This window comes from Balaenoptera borealis, assembly GCF_965194805.1.
Source record: "Balaenoptera borealis genome assembly, chromosome: X".
Lineage (NCBI taxonomy): Eukaryota > Metazoa > Chordata > Mammalia > Artiodactyla > Balaenopteridae > Balaenoptera > Balaenoptera borealis.
In genome coordinates, this window is record NC_138881.1 from 7,788,328 (window position 1) to 7,806,632 (window position 18,305).

The 18,305-nt window shown below is 46.0% G+C and overlaps 1 protein-coding gene across 5 annotated transcripts in view; it reads left to right on the top strand.

Annotated features, from left to right (window-relative positions):
* WWC3 (WWC family member 3) overlaps positions 1–18,305 on the top strand; it is a 130,361-nt gene that overhangs the window by 69,330 nt on the left and 42,726 nt on the right. For all 5 annotated transcript variants that reach the window (XM_082375496.1, XM_082375493.1, XM_082375492.1 and 2 more), the window contains exons 6-8: positions 2,863–2,992; positions 6,056–6,202; positions 9,835–9,908. In XM_082375496.1, coding sequence (XP_082231622.1) covers positions 2,863–2,992; positions 6,056–6,202; positions 9,835–9,908 — 351 coding nt within the window. The remainder of the gene's footprint in view (positions 1–2,862; positions 2,993–6,055; positions 6,203–9,834; positions 9,909–18,305) is intronic.

Here is an 18,305-nt window from a genome sequence, read left to right on the forward strand (position 1 = left end):
ACCTTCTGTGGAAGCAGACTGTCTGAGACGGAGCACAGGGAGGGGCTTGCCGCAGCAGGGGTGAGGGTCCCCGAGCCCTGTGTGGGTTCTCCCTTTACTCCAGCTCACCACGCCAGGACACCCTCGGGGCAGAGTGAAAACAGCTGCTCTCGGTCAATCTTCATTCCTTTTCGAGGTCTCAGAGCCACCTGGGTGGAGCTGAGGTCAGGGCCCAGGTCCGTGGCCTTAAAGTTGAACTTTCGTTCTCCGAGGCGCTTTGCAGTGTCTGCCGATGAGAGGCATTACAGGGTTGCTGGTCCCTCTCCCTGATGGGAATCGGGGCCCGTTTTCCTCCAGGTAGCGGCCATTCCCGTTGTAGATGCTGGTGCCTTGACAGGCAGCTGGCGCAGTGCCTGGCTTTACTGATGGCTGCACTTAGGCTCTGTAGCTGCTGAAAGCTATAAGGAAGTCACAACACCTAAGTACGAAGCTGGAGCTGATGTGGTTAGCATCTTACGTTGCGGCCTTAACAGTGGGTGTGTGTCTGTACTCCGTGACCATTTGATTCACATTGATGGTTACGGAATTGAAAACATTTTGTTCAGTGCAGTAGAGTTTCATTTCTCTACGTGGGTGTCAGTGTCAGGTGACGATCCATTTGCTGTATTTCTCCTTCTGGAGGAGCCAGTAGGCCTGGTTAGCAAAGGCATTGGTCATTAACTGTTACAGAGAAATCACACTTTTTTGGCCTTGGGTTTTTTGTATGGAAATGATGTAACCCTTTTCTACAGACTTCATCAGCCTATGTGGGTTGTGGTTTGTGACATTAAATGAGATGTATTGGAAAGCCTTTTATCAGAAGATGGATATAAGGAGATATTATTACATAAAAGAGTCTAGATTCTCTCTGCAGGAAAAGCTGGGCCGCTTCCTTGACAGATGCAGTGCTGGGAGATGGATGGCCTTTGTTCCTGCCTTGCATTAGAGACTCCTGGTTCTCCATAGAACAGCTAAAATGGAAAAACACATGGCCAGGCCATGTTGGGATGTAGGGGTGTCACCATGCAATGTGTGGGGTCCCCCAGTGCATCTGTATCCGCTCTCCAAGGAAGAGGACTCGGGACCAGTTTTCATAACTATTTTGTTTGTTGCAGATGGCAATCATAGCAGTGCTGTTGAGCCCTGAAGCCCTATTCCAAAGGGAGGGAATGATTTCCTGCTTGTTCTCTCATTCCAATGGTGCTGATAGCTCAGATCAGCTCTGGTGCTGAGTTTTGCTGTGAGTTGTGACATTTGTGGCCAGGAATTTGTTCATGATAATCAAGTACTGGAGTTGGTGAATTTTTTTTTTAATTAATTAATTAATTTATGGCTGTGTTGGGTCTTGGTTCCTGTGCGAGGGCTTTCTCCAGTTGCGGCAAGTGGGGGCCACTCTTCATCGCGGTGTGCGGGCCTCTTCACTATCGCGGCCTCTCTTGTTGCGGAGCACAGGCTCCAGACGCGCAGGCTCAGTAATTGTGGCTCACGGGCCCAGCTGCTCCGCGGCGCGTGGGATCTTCCCAGACCAGGGCTCGAACCCGTGTCCCCTGCATTGGCAGGCAGACTCTCAACCACTGCGCCACCAGGGAAGCCCTGGAGTTGGTGAATTTTTAACTTTTTCTCCCATGAGTAAGTAGACTGAGCATTATCCTGATAATAATAATCAGCACAGACATTATATGCCAGGTCTCTGCCAAGTAAGCCCTTTTCTTACATTTCTCATTAAATGGGAGGGACATTTTTAGTGTCTTCATTTGAGGCATGAGGAAACTGAGGTTTAAAGAGGTGAAGTGTCTTGCCCAGGGTCCCACTGTAGAGCTGGAGTGTCACTTGTACTCACCAGCATGCCAGGATGCTCTTGTGAGTGGAACATAAAGGAGTTTGGGCTGGCCGTTAAGGATCTGGATTTTCGGGTAACGTGGGGGAAGCAGTTTAGAACTAGAATCTGTGTCATGGTGGATCTGGAACCTGAAATGCAAGCTGGTGACTTTCCAGAGAAGGAGTTCATTCTGTTTCTGGACCAAAGTCTCTCCTTCAGCCCCGAGGGCTTCCAAGGCTTAAGACTTAGGTATGGACGATGTGACCAAGGACGAGCTACAGGAGGCTGCCTGCTCTTTGCAGGCCAGAGCCAAGCCTAGTCTCGGTCAGCGCTCTGCTTCCACCACCCAGAACCAGGCCGTGTGCGCCCAGGGGTGGGCTGGCTGGAAGGAAGGATGGATGGAAGGAAGTTAGCTTGAACGGGAAGCATGAAGGAAGGATGAATGGATGTTTGAATAGAAGGGGAGTAGTAGATTGAGAGAGTGATAAATTAGAACCAGAATAAAAGAAAGAAAGACAGAGGAGCCATAAGAGTTTCCAGCTTTTGTACAGGGTGTCCCTGTTGAAAGTTCACTACTTTTTGCTGTTTCCCATATATTCTTCTTGTACACAGATTTCGTTTGTATGTTTATTTGATAGACATTTTTGACCACTAAGCCAGATGCTGGGGATAAACGAATAAGACATGATCCTGCTGTCAGAGAGGGAAGTTTAAAATTTCAGGAAATTTTTAGGCCAGTGAACTCGTTGCCTAAGCACTAGTAGAGGACACGGGCACCCTGCCTGGAACGTGCTCACCTGCAGAGGACACGCTCGTGGCGCAAAGGAAGCTAGCTATCCACCACCAGTCTCATCTGGTGTTCACCACAAACAAGGAAGCTCTCATGGGATCTTTATTTTTCTTTGTCAAAACATTGTTTTTAACTGCTTCCCACCTTTCTATGAAGCTTTTAAGTTTTAGGTTGTTATTGTTTAATAGAATGTTGTAATCTCGCATAGAATGACTCATATTTCTTTTCGAACCAGGATTGATCGTAAGATGTCAAGTGCTCACACCAACTACAAACTGGATGAGGCGCAGGCTATAATGAGCGAGCTCAGGACCATCAAGAAAGCCATTTGTACAGGCGAGAAGGAGAGGCGGGACCTGATGCAAGTAAGAGGCCCGGGTGCCCTTCAGAGCCCACGTCCGTCTGTCTGCCCACCTGCTTGTCTCTTAACTTTATTTAAAAATTAAAAAATATATATATATGTATATATTTACTATATATATTATGTATTTATTATATAATCATACATATTTTAAAGACATACATGTATGTATAATATATATGTATATATGATATCTTCTGTATATGTGTGTGTACATATTTATAAATATTTTAAAATATGTGTATTAGTTTCCTAGGGCTGCCATGACAAAGAACCACAAACCAGGTGGCTTAGAACAACAGAAGTTTATTCCCTCCGAGTCTGGAGGACAGAAGTCTGATAGCAAGGTGCGGCAGGGCCGCGCTGTGTCTGAAGGCTCTAGGGGAAGCTCCGTCCTTGCCTCTTCCAGCTCCTGGGGGCTGCTGGCAGTCCTTGGTGTTCCTCGGCTTGTAGACGTATCACTCCAGTCTCTGCCTTTGTCATCACATGGTTTCCCCTGTGTCTCTGTGTATGAATTTTTTTCTTCTTGTAAGGACACCGATCATTGGATTAGAACCTGCTGTAATCCAGCATGACCTCATGTTAACTTGATTCCATCTGCAGGCCTTCCTTCCAAATAAGCACACATTCCAGGTTCTGGGGGTTAGGACTTCAACATATCTTGTTGGAGGACACAGTTCAGGCCACAACAATGGGTGATACATTTGTATTGTTAAATAATCGAAATAATTCAACGTCTGTTGTAAGAGTCTTGCTGTCACCCCGTTCTCTCACCTCCTGTAGCTGCTTTTATTAGCTTCTTGTACACCCTTCCAGTGTTTATACAGACACTTGAAAGTGTGAACACGTGGCCAGCTGCCCTCGCAGAAAGCCGGGCCTGTGCCTGCTGCCCCGCGGTAGCTTCCGCACCTAACTCTTAGGCCCTGTACCTTTTCCCGTCTCTGCACTCAGAGTTCCCTCCTTCCTGGATATGGCTGCACAGTATTCCACCATGAGGACAGACTTTTTTTCATTGTAGCTTTATATTGCTTTATTTTTTTGCCCCTTGAACTCCTGTAGTTTCTGTTATTTTTAGAAAAAGCTGAGTTTTTGCGGAGACCCGTGCCGGGCTCCTATGCCGGGCTCCTGCTCCGTGCCGGAATGCATCTGATGCTCTCTGTTGTGGCTTCTCTTTTCGGCTCAGCACACCGAGTGAGCACCTGGTGCTGGGAGGCATTTGTCTCGATTCTGTAGCACGTAAGACACAGAAGGACATGGGAGCAAAGCTCAGACTCGTAGGCCGAGTGCAGCAGGCGCGCACGTGACTGCCTTGCCCGGCGGTGCTTCCTGACGTCACGGGCGTGAGGCTGGACTGTCCCTAGGCTGCTCGTTCAATTGCAGAGTCCCAGACCCTACCCCAGGTCTCCTGGCTTAGACTGTCTGGGGTTGGGACCCAGAAATCTGTATTTTCAGATGCCCTGTATGTCCAGGTCGTGAGAGGTCAATGGTCAATTGTTAGATTTTCTCCGAGGCCTGGTAGCAAGGAGAACAGCTGCCGTCTGCCGAGGCCTCTGTGCGCCGCACTGGGCGAGGCGCTCTGCGGACATCACCCATGTGATCCAAGCCCAAACCCGGGCGTGAACCAGGTGGTACTTCACCCCAGGGACACGGAGGCCTCGCCCGGGACGTGGAGCTGGTGTCCCTGCCCCGTTCTTTCTGAGAGTGCAGAGCTGGCCAAGCCACCCCGTTGCCTCGAGTGGGTTCCCCACCACGGAGGCTGGAGATAGAATTTCTGGAAGAAGCTTCAGACCCCAGCATCTTCTCTGAGACGCTCCAGGGAGACGCACAGGCAACGTCTTCATCTAGTAAAATCAAATAAGTTGTTTCATCTTTCTTATATGACTGTAGCAATCTTGGCCCATTCCAAGACGCCTTTGTCTAGATCCAGAGGCAGCTACCTGGGGTACACTGCACGTGGGCGTCTAGTGTCTGCAGGAATATCTGCTGAACGTGAATGCATTCCCAAGTCTTTTATTTAAAAAAATTTTTTTTTCATGTTTTCCTGTTTTTTTTAAGATTTCTTTTTATGGGGGTATAGTTGCTTTTCACAGGTCTTTTAAAAATCTTAGAATATCTGATTTCTCTTTAACTTTCACCCAAAAGGGTTCCCTGTACCAGAATTTATGCTTACTCTAATTTTTGGCAAACTGACATCCATATAAGATGACTTTTGACCCTGTAGCATTATGACTGAAAAGCCAGGTTATAAGAATATGTAAATATCGTCTGGGAGCTGTTTTCACCTTCTGTGTGGTACTAAAGATCTCAAGGCGGCATTCATCTCTGTTGGACTTATTTATTGATAGACTATTTTGGATGGAAATACTTTCCCCCCTCCCCTTTGCTCTATTGAGGTACACTTGACAAATAAAATTGTATAAATTTAAGGTGTACGTGATGGTTTGATATACACATCTATTGTGAAATGATTGCCACAATAAAATTAGTTAACACATCCATCACGTCACACGGTTACCTTTCCTTTTACATGGTGAGGACTTGTAAGATCTACTCTCTTAGCAACTTGCAAATATGCGCTACAGTATTGCTAACTATACTCACCATGCTGCGGACATGAGGTTCACAAGATCCGGGGACTTATTCCCCTTACAGCTGGGACTTGGTACCCTTTGACCAGCGTCTCCCCATTTCCCCCAGCCCTCCAGCCCCTGGCAACTGCCTTTCTACTCTCTATTTTGAATTTGGCTTTTTTGGAGGGAATGCTTATTTTTTCTTTAGGAAACACAAAGGTTTAAAAAAACAGTAAAAATGGTACCACAGATGTTCTCTATATTATTCACATGCTGCCAGGAGGACTCAGTTGCCGTCTGATTTAAATTACTACGAGCTTCATGAAAGGTGCATGTGCTGATCGACATTTCTTTTGAATCTCATGAGAATGGAGTTGGGGCCGGCCCGCTCTCCAGTGATGAAGCTGCCGACCTGGAACAGGAAGAAAATGACCGCTGTGAAAGGGAAGAGAAGCGTCGCCATCGCTGCTCAAGTCTCTTGTTTCATTCTGTTCCAGAGCCTGGCCAAGCTGACCGATGGCTTCAGGAATAGCTGTTCTCTTACCGACCCTCTGCAAGAGTTCCCTCCCAGTGCAGGCGCGCTGGGCGAGTCTTTGCCTCACCAGTTCTGCGATGCTGGGTCTCAGACCGAGGTCATCGGCGAGGTACGCTCATTGGGCAGTGGGAGGAACCGAGTGTGCCCAGAGAGAAAAGGACTGCTTTCGTGTGGCCGTCACCCATTTCTTTAAATTTTCCACTTTCCCTTCAAAAATGTTTTGGCTTTTGTGCCATTAAGTTTGAAGAAAGAATATTGTTTTTCACATCCAGCCATCTTGAAGGTTCAGGGGCCTGGGAGGCAATTGAATGGCTTATTACCTCTATCCTTGTGATTCGGATTCTTAAAAAAGGCAGAATCCTTTTGAGAGTTGAGTCTAGATGTTTCTTGGCAGACATATGACTTTTTAGAGCGTGGATCAGCTAACTTTTTCTGCCAAGGTCCAGATAATAAGTGTTTTAGGCTTTGCTGGCCATGCAGTCTCTGCCATAGCTACTCAGCTGTGTTGTCATAGTGCAGAAGCAGCCGTTGGCCATATGTGAACGGGTGGGTGGGGCTTGTTCCAGTAAAATTCCAATAAAACTTTATTTACAGAAAGAGGTGGTGGGCCGGATTTGGCCTTCGGGCCATAGTTTGCTGAGCTTTGGCTTAGACCAGTGATTTTCAGAGGCTTTGTGGCTGTGTCACTCTTGGGTTATACTTTGATGCTATTTCTTATTCTTCTAAGAGAATGTCAGGAAATTGAATTGAAATTAATTTTGTTTGGGACTTGGAAGAATTTCATAATGCCCCTTTTGATAATTAATAAAGCCTGGAGTTAGCCACAAAAACAAAATTGGCAACCATCATTTGAAGCAGGGTGGTGACTACTTAAAGACACTACTGTTGTAATGTCATTGAGTGAAGTTTTACATTTATTTGTTACAAATGGAAAAACAGTTTGGATGGCTTCTTTTTCTTAGGGCTTACTAAATAAAGATGAAATATCAATGGAATGCAGAATGCCTTCCTAAAATTAAATAAATAAAAAGAAACAAAAAGAAAGGAAAACCATTGACTAAAAAACTCTGGATTTTAAATAATTAGCTGATATTTTAAAATGTCGACAAATAGTGCCTCTTTGAGGGGAGTATAATATAGGAAATAATGCCTCTGTGTCTTGGATGTCCTGAACTGCCCTGTTTGCTGTGTTCCCCTCATTGTTCTCAAAAGTACACTTGGACATTTTTTGACTAGGTATCTTTGGTTTAAAACAGAGAAGAATCTGTAAGTCAAAAATGTCTGGCAGTTTTGCCTAAAGATTTTGGCATGAGAGAAGGAAAGAAGTATGATACTTATTGAATGCCATGAATAATTCATTGCTGCTCAACATAAGGTTAGAATTAGAATTTTTAGAGACTCTTAACTAGTTTGAGAGCAACAGGTAAGATCGAAGGTTCTGTAATGATTTAGGTAAGACTTTCTAAAAATGTCAGGTGGGAAGTGGCTGGTTATACAGCTATAATAACTTCAGCAGTAAATTATCATTGTTTATGAGTTTACTGGGACTGGCCCTGGCAGCTTCATGGCTGTTACCTCAACTTAAGTAGTGGTTTCCATCTTCTTTTGACTGATGAGGGGGTCAAGGTGCCAGGTTACCTAAGGTCATGTAGCCAGGAAGAGGCAGGTCTGGGTTTGAATCAATGTCTCTGATCCCTAAACCTCTGTGTTTTCTACTACATCATGTTATAGAAAAATATATCAAAAGGGTATAACTGCATTAGTTAGCTATTGCTGCATAACAAAACATCCCCAACCTAGCATTTTAAAACAGCACACTTTTATTATCTCACATTTATACTGTGGACCAGGAAACTGGGCTGTGTCCTCTGCTTCAGGGGCTCTCAAGTAACTGCAGTCAAGGTGTCAGCCAGGGTTGCAGCCTCATCGGAAGGCTTGACTGGGAAGGGTCCACTTTCAGGCTTACATGATTGTTGGCAGGATTCAGTTTCTCACAGGTTGTTGGACTGAGGGCTTCTGTTCCTTACCATATAGACCTCTCTAGCACGGCAGCTTGCTTTGTCACAGTGTGGAAGCCAAGAGAGTCTCCAGCAGGAAGGAAGTCACAGTCTTTTGTAATCTAATCACAGAGATGACTTCCCATCATCTTTGTTGTATTGTGTTGGTTAGAGTCAAGTCATGGGTCTAGCCCACTCTCAAAGGGAAGGGATTTCACAGGGGATGAATCCCAGGAGGTGAAGGCCATTGGGGGCCATCTTAGACGTCTGCCTACCTCACGTAGTTATCACTTTGAGTTAGTTTTGTGGGATGGGCATTGATGGAATCAAACATGCTTTTGGAGCCCACGGCTTTGCAAGCACAGATTTGTAAGCAGTACAAGCCTAACGTTGGAATTTAGCAGTTGGCGTACATGTTGTAGGGCTATGTAGGATCCATGAAGCAGGAACCTGTTGGATCTGTTTGGCTGTAGGCTTTTTTTTTTTTAATTAAAATGTCCATTTTATTCTCACAGAAGAGTGCAAAATCAGAGCTTAGAGGTTCATAAATAGCATTGAGAAGAGGTTTAAGAAATGACATTTATTTGTCTTGATGATGAGTCAGCTTTAGGGGTCTCTAATGAACAAGGTGACAAGTAGCTCATTTCCATTGTAGAGAGTTTCTGCAGATGCGGTGCTGCAGCCTAAATGCATTTATATTGAGGACACTGTGGAGAGAGGCCTTGGGTGAGGCTACTGAAATGTGTAAAATCGTGACACATCTCATTGGCGAATGCTTAGTCTCGTATAAGGCATTTCTTCTTGCCATTCAAGGCGATAAAGATATAAGGAAATTCCCCATTGACCTGTCTCAAAACTCGTGTCAGTGAATTCATCGCCACTCATACAAGTAGAATATTTCCAAATATTTGTCGACACGAGGTCATTTAAGAAAATAAAGACTTAGTGGCCGTAAGATATGGCCGAGTAAGGCCAGATCTACAGATGGAACCGATTTATAGAAACTAGAGTCATATATTTCCAGGAATGAAGGAAGAAGTAATCAAGGTGAGCTGCAGTTACCTCTCATACAGGTCTTGTTTGTTTTGTTTGGGAATTTGTTGACTTCAGTGTAATTGGTATGAAAATATTTAGGTACAACTAGTGATCGCATCAGAGCTCCTCATTTCAACTCTTGGCTCCTCAGGTGAGGCGTCCAGTCCCAGGCTTTTCCGTGCCTTCCTTCCGTCCTTTCACCTTTGATTCTTTAACGGACTGCATAGCAGTCGAAGGAGTCCCGTAGCCAACAGCTCACACAGCTAGTCTGTCTTCTTCAGATCTTGTGACTTTTTAGGAGAACACCATTGTTTCTTGTTTATTGAGGAATGGGAGCATATACTACACTAGGCGGGATGAATTTTTTTGCTTTTGTATCAACTTTGAGGAATTCCCTATTTCTCTTAAAGCTTAATTTGTTGTTGTTGCTTGGAATCGCACAACAGATGAATATACTTCCCCTGTTTTTTTAAAAAAAATCCACCAGTGTTGGGACAGCAAAAGTCTTCCCAGCCCCACTCCCAACCTCCACTGACCAGAGGTGGCAGCTGTTATTTGGTGTGTTTCCTTCCAGACCTTTGAAAAATGGAAATTGGGAGGCAAATTAAAATATTCTTCATTGTTGCTGGAAGTTTAAGTGAATTTTCTATTTTGGAAATATGTTTTTAATGTGTCTCCCCCATTTTTTTCTTTCTTCTGTTCCACAAAGTTCGTCTTTGATGATAAAACAAGGCTTGTGGACCGAGTCAGGCTTAACTGGCAGTATGAGGAAGCCAGAAAGAGGTAAGAAGCTCCTTTTTCAAACCTTGCCTCCTGCTTACTTCCTTTCTCCTGTGGAAAGCGGTTTTGCAGAGTTCCAATGTGTGATTTATCCACTTCTTATCAGAAAGCAGTGTCTGATAGAGTACAGAATTAAGGTTCCTCATTTATGTGTAGCTTCTGAATACATGTGACAAAATTTCATGTGCATTAAAATGTGAAACTCTCAATATTGCAAACAGTTATGAAGACGGGATTTAATAAAAACAGAGACTTTTCCGGCTCTCCTTATCCTCTCAGGTAGCTCAGAACCCCCTCCCTGCCTTCCGACTGAGCATCAGTCCCTCAGACCAGCTTAAGCAAACCTGGTTTTTGAATATGTGGCTGCTTATTCCATAGGTTAACAGAAAAAGCCACGTATCTTGGGTTAAAAGACAGTTTAGAAAGGATTAGGTCAACGGGTGATAGCGGTACCTAATCTACATCATTTTGATGGAGAGAATTGAAAGTCAGTCGCTTCTGTTGACCTGTGTTGTCCATCAGCCGCCTTCTGAAAATCGGGACTTGACCTTGTTTGTGCATTTTCAAAATGTGTCTTTCCCTCCCTCCTGGTCTCATCCGGGATTCATGGGCGGCACTGCCAGGCGGCTGCCGGCCTCGCAGGCACAGTGTTTTCAGCCTGTCACCTTTCTCCCCATGTGCACCGTGTTCAGTATTCTGACCCTGCCCTAGCTTTCATGTTCTTTTTTTAGGGACTTTCTCTCTTTTGTGCCTTCTGGAAAGAGTCTTAAAACCAAATTATTTCAAAATATGTGCTTCGGAAAGCTGTGAAGCCTATCTTTTTCAAAAAGTTTTTTTTTTTTAATTCTTTTTAAAAAATATGGAACGCTTCACAAAAACGTTTCTTTAGTCACATATGAACTGCTGTCTTGGGGCGGGGGGAGGAGGAGCGAATTCCAAGCAGGGTGAGGGCGTAGTTCTGGAAGCGAAATAGTCGGGCCTGCTCAGTATGGTGTATCATTCAGGGATGTCTGGAAATCTGCTTTGTTACCTTTTTAGCAAATGTAAAAATAGCAACAGAAGCAGATCATCTGACTCCCTGCTGGAGGGCCGGCTTGAGCTGCTGCGGCCTCTGCCCAAAGCCCCTCTGCCCGGTCCTCCCGGCTCTTGTTCTTCACGATGTCCTTGATGTGCTCAAGGCGGGCCCTGCACTTCCACGCAGACCGCTTCCCCCCGCACCTGCTTCCCCGGCCTCACGCATCCCTTCTCAGGAGCTCGCTGGCTGGCGATTGTCAGCCGCTGCTGTCTCTCCTCAGTATTCCTCGGCTCCTTCCTGCATGTTTCTGCTGCATTGTGTGGGTATGGGAATTTGCTGTGTTGTATTAAACTGCAGAAAATTGACGGTTGCTACACTTAACATCATTGTTACTGTTCTGCTGTGACATTTACCAACCACAGCAAGTGATTTCTTTGTTTTCCAGAGATGATGTCGGTACAGAGTGAGTAACTTTTTAAATATCGAGATAATACATTTGGGCGGAAAGTCTATTATTTAAGAAAATTATGCAGGGGAGGACACTGCACTTCATCAGTATCTTCTAAATGGAAGGAGTATTTCGAGGTCACCAGAACCTTGTTAGGAAATGCACTGCAGCTGCAGAGGAGGGTCCTGTCCCCAGCGCTTCAACCTTTGTGGGACAGTAGGGGCTTCTCAGAAACGCCTTTCTGGGCTGCGTTGGCCGCATTTAGAAATCAGAGATGCGTTGTAAAGACGTCCTGGGTTGGCTCACACAAGCACTGCCTTGTTCTTTTCCCACTAGCACAATGGTTCCCAATTGTGGGGTGGGGAATGGGGGAGGGGTACGACGGCCCGACTTCACCCCCCCCCCCGCCCCACCGGTGGACTTCTGGCCATGTCTAGAGATGTTGTTAGTTGTCACAGCTCTGGGGTGGGCGCTCCTGGCATCTAGTGGGTGGAGACCAGGGACGCTGCTCAACATCCTACAGCGCACAGGACGGCCCCCAGCAGAGAGTCATCCAAATTCACTAGTGCTGAGGCCGAGGACCCCTGCCCTGTGCTGGAGGACTGTGACGTCTTAGCCGGGCCATCTCTGCCTCATTTCCCCATGGCAGATCTGTGTGGGTGACCCCAGCAGCTTCACACACACCCCGCAGCAGTGGGCAGAGAAGCTGCTGGAAGGCTGGGAGATTATACTTCTGCCCAGCACCTGCCCTGTTCCAGGTATTTCAAAGAAATTCTGTGGTTTATGTGATGTCATAAAGACATATGGTCTTTGGGACTTCCCTGGCAGTCCAGTGGTTAAGACTCCATGCTTCCAGTGCAGGGGGTGCGGGTTCAATCCCTAGTCGGGGAACTAACATCCGACATGCCGTGCAGCTCGGCCAAGAAAAATAAAAAAAATATGGTCTTTAACCTGTTTGGGAGATAAACTCCCCCACAGCTAACAGAAATATGTGAGGATGCCAGTGGTTCTGCCTGGGGGTGGGGATACCCCAGGCAGTATCTGGGGGGGGGGGCGGTGTGCACACACACTACATATATGTATAGACACAGGGTTCAGAAACATGCACATATATGCTTGTACATCTATGTACACATAAATAATACATGAATACATTGTTTTTGTCAAAGATGCGATCACTAGACACGTCCCATCTTATCCTCCTCTCTAATCCTACCTCTCACCATTAATGATTTGCTGTGAAACCTTCCAGTTTTTACCTAAACATTTAAATAAATTAAGCTCAATATAGTCAAATACAGTATATGATGCATAGCTTTTATAATGGTTATAGCCATCTTCTACGGATGGACATCTAGATGATTCCAGTTTTTCCTTTTCACAAATGGTGCACATCTATTTACAGTCCCCAGCCTTGCAGAGATGGCTGTTTCCTTCGACAGATACATAGCAAGGAAATGTATGGGTCTAAAGACATGTACATTCAAAGTTCGGATAGATACCAGTGAATCGTCTTCCAAAATAACTTATACACTTTACACTGCCACCGATGGCGATTGAGAGCCCTGATTTCTGTGTCTCCTCATCATCGTTAAATATCACCATTCTTTGTAAATTTTACTGGAGTGATGGGCAAAGACGTTCTCTCAGTTGTCATGTGCTTTTTCCCTGGTGAGAATGGTGCACTTTTGCAGTGATGGTGCAGTTCAGCATAACTTTGTGTGACTTTTGGTTAGTTAAATTGCCAGGTCTGAATTTTTTTTCAGACAAGTGCTCCTTTCAAAACATGTTAGATCCCATCATCTGCTAAGGGGTGGGGGCGGGTTTGCGCCCCCTCGGGGGATGTTTTTGGTTCTCGTGACTGGAGAGAGGGTACTGCTGGCATCCGGGGGGGGGCCCAAGGACGCCGCTAAACAACCCACAGTGCACAGGACGGCCCCCACAGCAAACATGTGGGTGGCCCAGAGTCTCTTTTTGCCTTCGAGAAACCGTACTCTTGAGCTTCGTATCTTGCTCCGAAATCCCTACTGTGTGTGGACATCAGGGGCTCAGGAGCAGGTCTTCCACTGACTCAGGGCATTAGCCTCGTCCAGAGCCACGTTGGCCCCCTTGCATGCCAGGCCTCAAACCTGCCAGGCACGCTCCTGATTTAGTGCTTGGAGTTGGCAGAATAATGCTGCCCCAGATGTCCTAATCCCCAAACCTGTGACTCTTTGCCTTCCATGGCAGAAGGAATTTTGCAGATGGCCTCAAGCTAGAGATCTTGAGATGGGGAGATGACCCTGGATTATCTAGATAGGCTCAATGTAATCACAAGGGTCCCTATAAGAGGGAGAAGCAGAGAAGGAGATGTGAGGGTGGCAGAGATCAGAGTGATTCAGGGCCTCGAGCCAAGGAATGTGGGCAGCCCTTGGAAACAGCTGCGAAATGGATTCTTCCCGAAGCCTCCAGAAGGATCACAGCCCTGCTTGCCCATTTTTGACTTCTGACATCTGGAACTGTAAGGTAATCATGTGTGTGTTGTTTTAAGCCACCAAGTTTGTGGTAATTTGTTCCAGAAACAAAAGGAAACTAATACAGTGCCCTTGGCCCTCGCTGTTTCCTCTGCCTGCAATGGAATGCTTTGCCTCAAATGGTCACGTGGCCTCTGCTCTCCTTCTGGTCACTGTGTCAGAGACACTTTTCTTTTCTTTTTTTTTTTTTTTTTAATTTTATAGCTACTTTATTTATTTATTTATTTATTTTTGGCTGTGTTGGGTCTTCGGTTCGTGCGAGGGCTTTCTCTAGTTGCGGCAAGTGGGGACCGCTGTTCATCGCGGTGCGGGGACCGCTCTTCATCGCGGTGCGCGGGCCTTTCACTATCGCGGCCCCTCCCGTTGCGGGGCACAGGCTCCAGACGCGCAGGCTCAGTAGTTGTGGCTCACGGGCCCAGCTGCTCCGCGGAATGTGGGATCTTCCCAGACCAGGGCTCGAACCCGTGTCCCCTGCATTAGCAGGCAGATTCTCAACCACTGCGCCACCAGGGAAGCCCAGAGACACTTTTCTGATTATCCTGAATAAAGTTGCCCTCCCATCCCCACCCCCATCACCCTGATTCTCCCAGCAAATGTAATCACCCAACCTGTTCTGTACTTATGTGTTTGCTTTTTTATCGTCTGTCTTTCCCTGCGAGAATGGGAAGCCCATGAGGGCAGGGGTTTTTGTCTGTTTAGGTCATTGCTATAATTCCAGCAGCTGAGTACCTGGTGAATATTTATTGAATGAGTAAACAGGGGTCTGCTTTGGTCACACTTAATCTTTGGCCTTCACCCCTGCGAGTGGGCGAGTGGACAGAGTCCTGGGGCCCAGTCAGCTCCAGGCCAACTGCTGTGTTCCTGGCTCCCTTCCCCAAGGCCCTCGTCCTGGTGTGAGCCTTGGGATATTTCCCCTTGACTTAAGAGGAGAAAGGGCATCTAGACATGCATGTCTTTAGGGATCTGACGGAGGCAGGGCACAGTCACCTCATACATCATCATTCCAAGCTCGGCTTATGCTTCCTGGGCCTTCATGGTCATTGGAAAGGGCTTGTGGTCTTGGACCCCCCTGTAATGCGTCCTGTTCTTGGGTGTTGGAGAAAATGGCATTGGAGCTGGGCCCTGAGGGATGCTGGAATTCCGGCTGCCCATATGTTGAGGAAGGGCTTTCTCAGTCCAGGGGGAGCAGGGATCAGGGCGGAAAGTTGTCTAATGGCAAGTTTCTTAGGGGTCAGGGAAGAACGGCCCCTGAGAGAGTTCTCTGGGGCTCGCTTTATGGTCGACCACTTAGAAGATGGATCTCAATTTTTGATAATCAGTTCGGTGCTTTCATTGGACCTTCTCCTGCTTAAAAACATCCTTGAAGCGTTCTTGTTGTTGCCAAGTCGTTGATTACAGCACCCTGTGTTTGGCAGTCTGGATCTGGTCCCCTGACGTGGTGGCAGTACCTGGCTCCAGTCCCCGTGGGGTAATCATATTTGGCCTCCAGTCACTGAAATTGCTTACAGTTAAGGCTTAACTGGAAAGTGAGTGAGCTCCTGACTTGTAACCTACTCAGCTGTGGTCCTACAAGTGCCAGCCACATCTGGCAAGACGCTAGACTCAATACCCCTTGTAGTGTGGTCAGGACAACCCTACGATCCCCGCTCCTGGTATACATGTGACAGTTAGGGAGGGTCAAGGTCATCAGGTGTCAGGAGCATAGCCACCCAGCACCAGGTCAGGGATTTTATTCCAGTTGCCTTTTCTGGGTGTTTTTTCAGACTGCCTCTAAATGAGACACATGATTAGAACAGCGTAGACTTGGGAAGGGAGCAACAGCAAGCAGGTCTTTGCCAAGAACTAAATCTAGAACCAACGTTAATGTTCCAAAACCTGAGTAATGAGGACCACAGTCAAAGCACAGTGGCTTTGAGGTTCTGTCCAGGGACTCTCCACATGGCCACCTCCATGACCAGCATCATTGGAGAAGGGTGTCCCACATACAGGAAAGCATCATGTCCCCCCGTTCACCCACCAGTGCGTGGAAGAGAAGGCGTCACTTCTAAAGGCAGTGTTAGCCCAGAAAAACGCATCCTTCCCTGCTCTTCCACTCCAAGGCTTTCATTATTTTAGTGCCACGTTCAGCGTTCTGTCTTTTCCTTCTGCTGCCCCACCCTTAGACGTCAGTCTCCCAGCTCCCGTTTCTGAAATCATTCCATCCTGCGAAGTTTAGCTTTCCTACCCTCTGCAAAACCTCCTGGGCTTTGCTACTTCTAAGTGGAGAGAAGTTGAAGCACTTATGTATTTCCTTGTATATCTAGATTCAAGATTGTTTCTCAGAGTTGGGAAATCGTCAAAATGCAATAAATGTTCTGGACAATGAGGGTTTCATGTACATTCAGATTTAAAGGAAGTTTATGGAAGTGGAACTCATAATTCCAAGCAGTGGTATGATTTCTAGAGAATTCTCTAGACCAAACCACCACTATCATGGTGACTAGTTTTGTGTTTTCAACTCTAGGTCATGTGAAATGTACCCAAACAACTGCTTATTCCTTTCCCTTTAGGAACATGGCTTTGGATTCCCAAGGCAGACCTTATGGATAGGAATGTTTTCACATTATTGGTTAAAAATTTGAGAATTTTTCAAAGCCAGTTTGGAGGAGCTAGTCTTCTTGAAGCAATCCTGATGACGCAGATGGCTCCTTATTTTTAACCTAAGAGCACTTGTTCCAGAAACTGGAACTGTACAGTGCACAAACTAGCTGTTTCCATAGAAACACTCGCGTTCCTGATAGGAACAAAACATTCGGCCCGTCCGGTTTCTCCGTGTCTCAGTGTTTGTTGCCAGGATGGGCCCTGCTGTTCTTCAGTTGTCACTGGTGTAGTATTAGGGTTCCAGCTGAATTTGATCAGTCCCTTGGATTTTCCCTTCATTTCTCTAGTGACTGTGTGTTTGGGTTTGGGAGTGGGGCACGGCTGTGAGAAACAAAGGAACGCATCTTCTCCATTCAGGCCAAGAGAAAGAAGCCTGGAGACGATCTGCTTTTCATTTAAAGAAGTCGCTCTCTGAAGATCTGTTCGTTCAGAGGGGACAAGATGTGAGGGCAGGGAGGGATGTTGGGGGTATTCGTAGGCCCTTCTTATGCCACACTTCTAGATTCAGACTCCGTGAATCTCCAATGTAGGATAAAGAGTTGAGCCGAATGGACACTGGTTTATCGATATTTAGTTCAGTGAGCTGAAGTGATATCACCATCCATCTGACTCAGATCTCAGCTGAGACTTTGGTGGACTTTTGCTTTTCATTTGAATGGATATTTGCAAAAAAGAAAACTAAGGAGAGAAAACATAAAAGTATCAAATCTGTAGCTGTAATTGACATCTGAAGGCACGAGGCTCCAAGCTGGCACCGTGTCCTGGAACATGGCATTGGGATCCACCACGTCCCATCACGGCCAGTCAGGGCCGTGGCTTGCCTGGAGTTCCATTTCTATTCCAGAAAGCAGCAGTATTTTAGGAACATGCGAATTTATATTGTAGGTCACAGAATTTAGGTATAAATTCAAATACCTGGGGATTACTCTGGATATGTAAAATATGCCTCAAAACTGTGTAATGTTAAAAGTGCATTTTCTTCTTCGAAAAAGAAGTCATATTTAAGATTTCCATGTGAATTGTAAGGGTCTGAGCAGTTTCTGCGGCATAAATGCAGGTTTCCATTCATGGTTTAATGGTGCCTGGGTTGTAACAGAAAAGGTGTTTGGGCAAAAATAGTAAGGGAAAAATGATTCATATTTGACTTCTGTCTACATTAGGCCTGTTCAGGGGGATGGAATTTAGAAATCACACAATAAATATGAGACCAGGATGCTTGATTGAGGACTTGCTTTCATTTCTTCACTATCCTGAGCACAGGGACATGTGTTTTAAAGCCTTTAAAGGCATTTGTGAGAGGATATATATATAGGCCATAAAAGGGATTACCTATCAAAAATAAGAATCAGTAAAGAATACAGCTGACTCGCAGGGAAAAAAAAACCCTTGCCAGTTTTAAATTGATCTCGGTTCTCTTTATTATTTTTTTAAATTTATTTACTTTTCTTTTCTTTTAATTGGAGTAAAATTGCTTTACAATGTTGTGTTAGTTTCTGCTGTACGGTGAAGTGAATCCGCTATATGTATACCTATATCCTTTCCCTCTTGGACCTCCCTCCCACTCCCCCCCATCCCACCCATCTAGGTCGTCACAGAGCACCGAGCTGAGCTCCCTGTGCTATACAGCAGGTTCCCATTAGCTATCTATTTTACACATGGTAGTGTATTTATGCCAAATCTAACCTCCCAGTTCGTGCCACCCTCCCCTTCTCCCCGTGTCCACGTGTCTGTTCTCTACGTCTGCGTCTCTATTTCTGCCCTACAGATAGGTTCATCTGTACCAT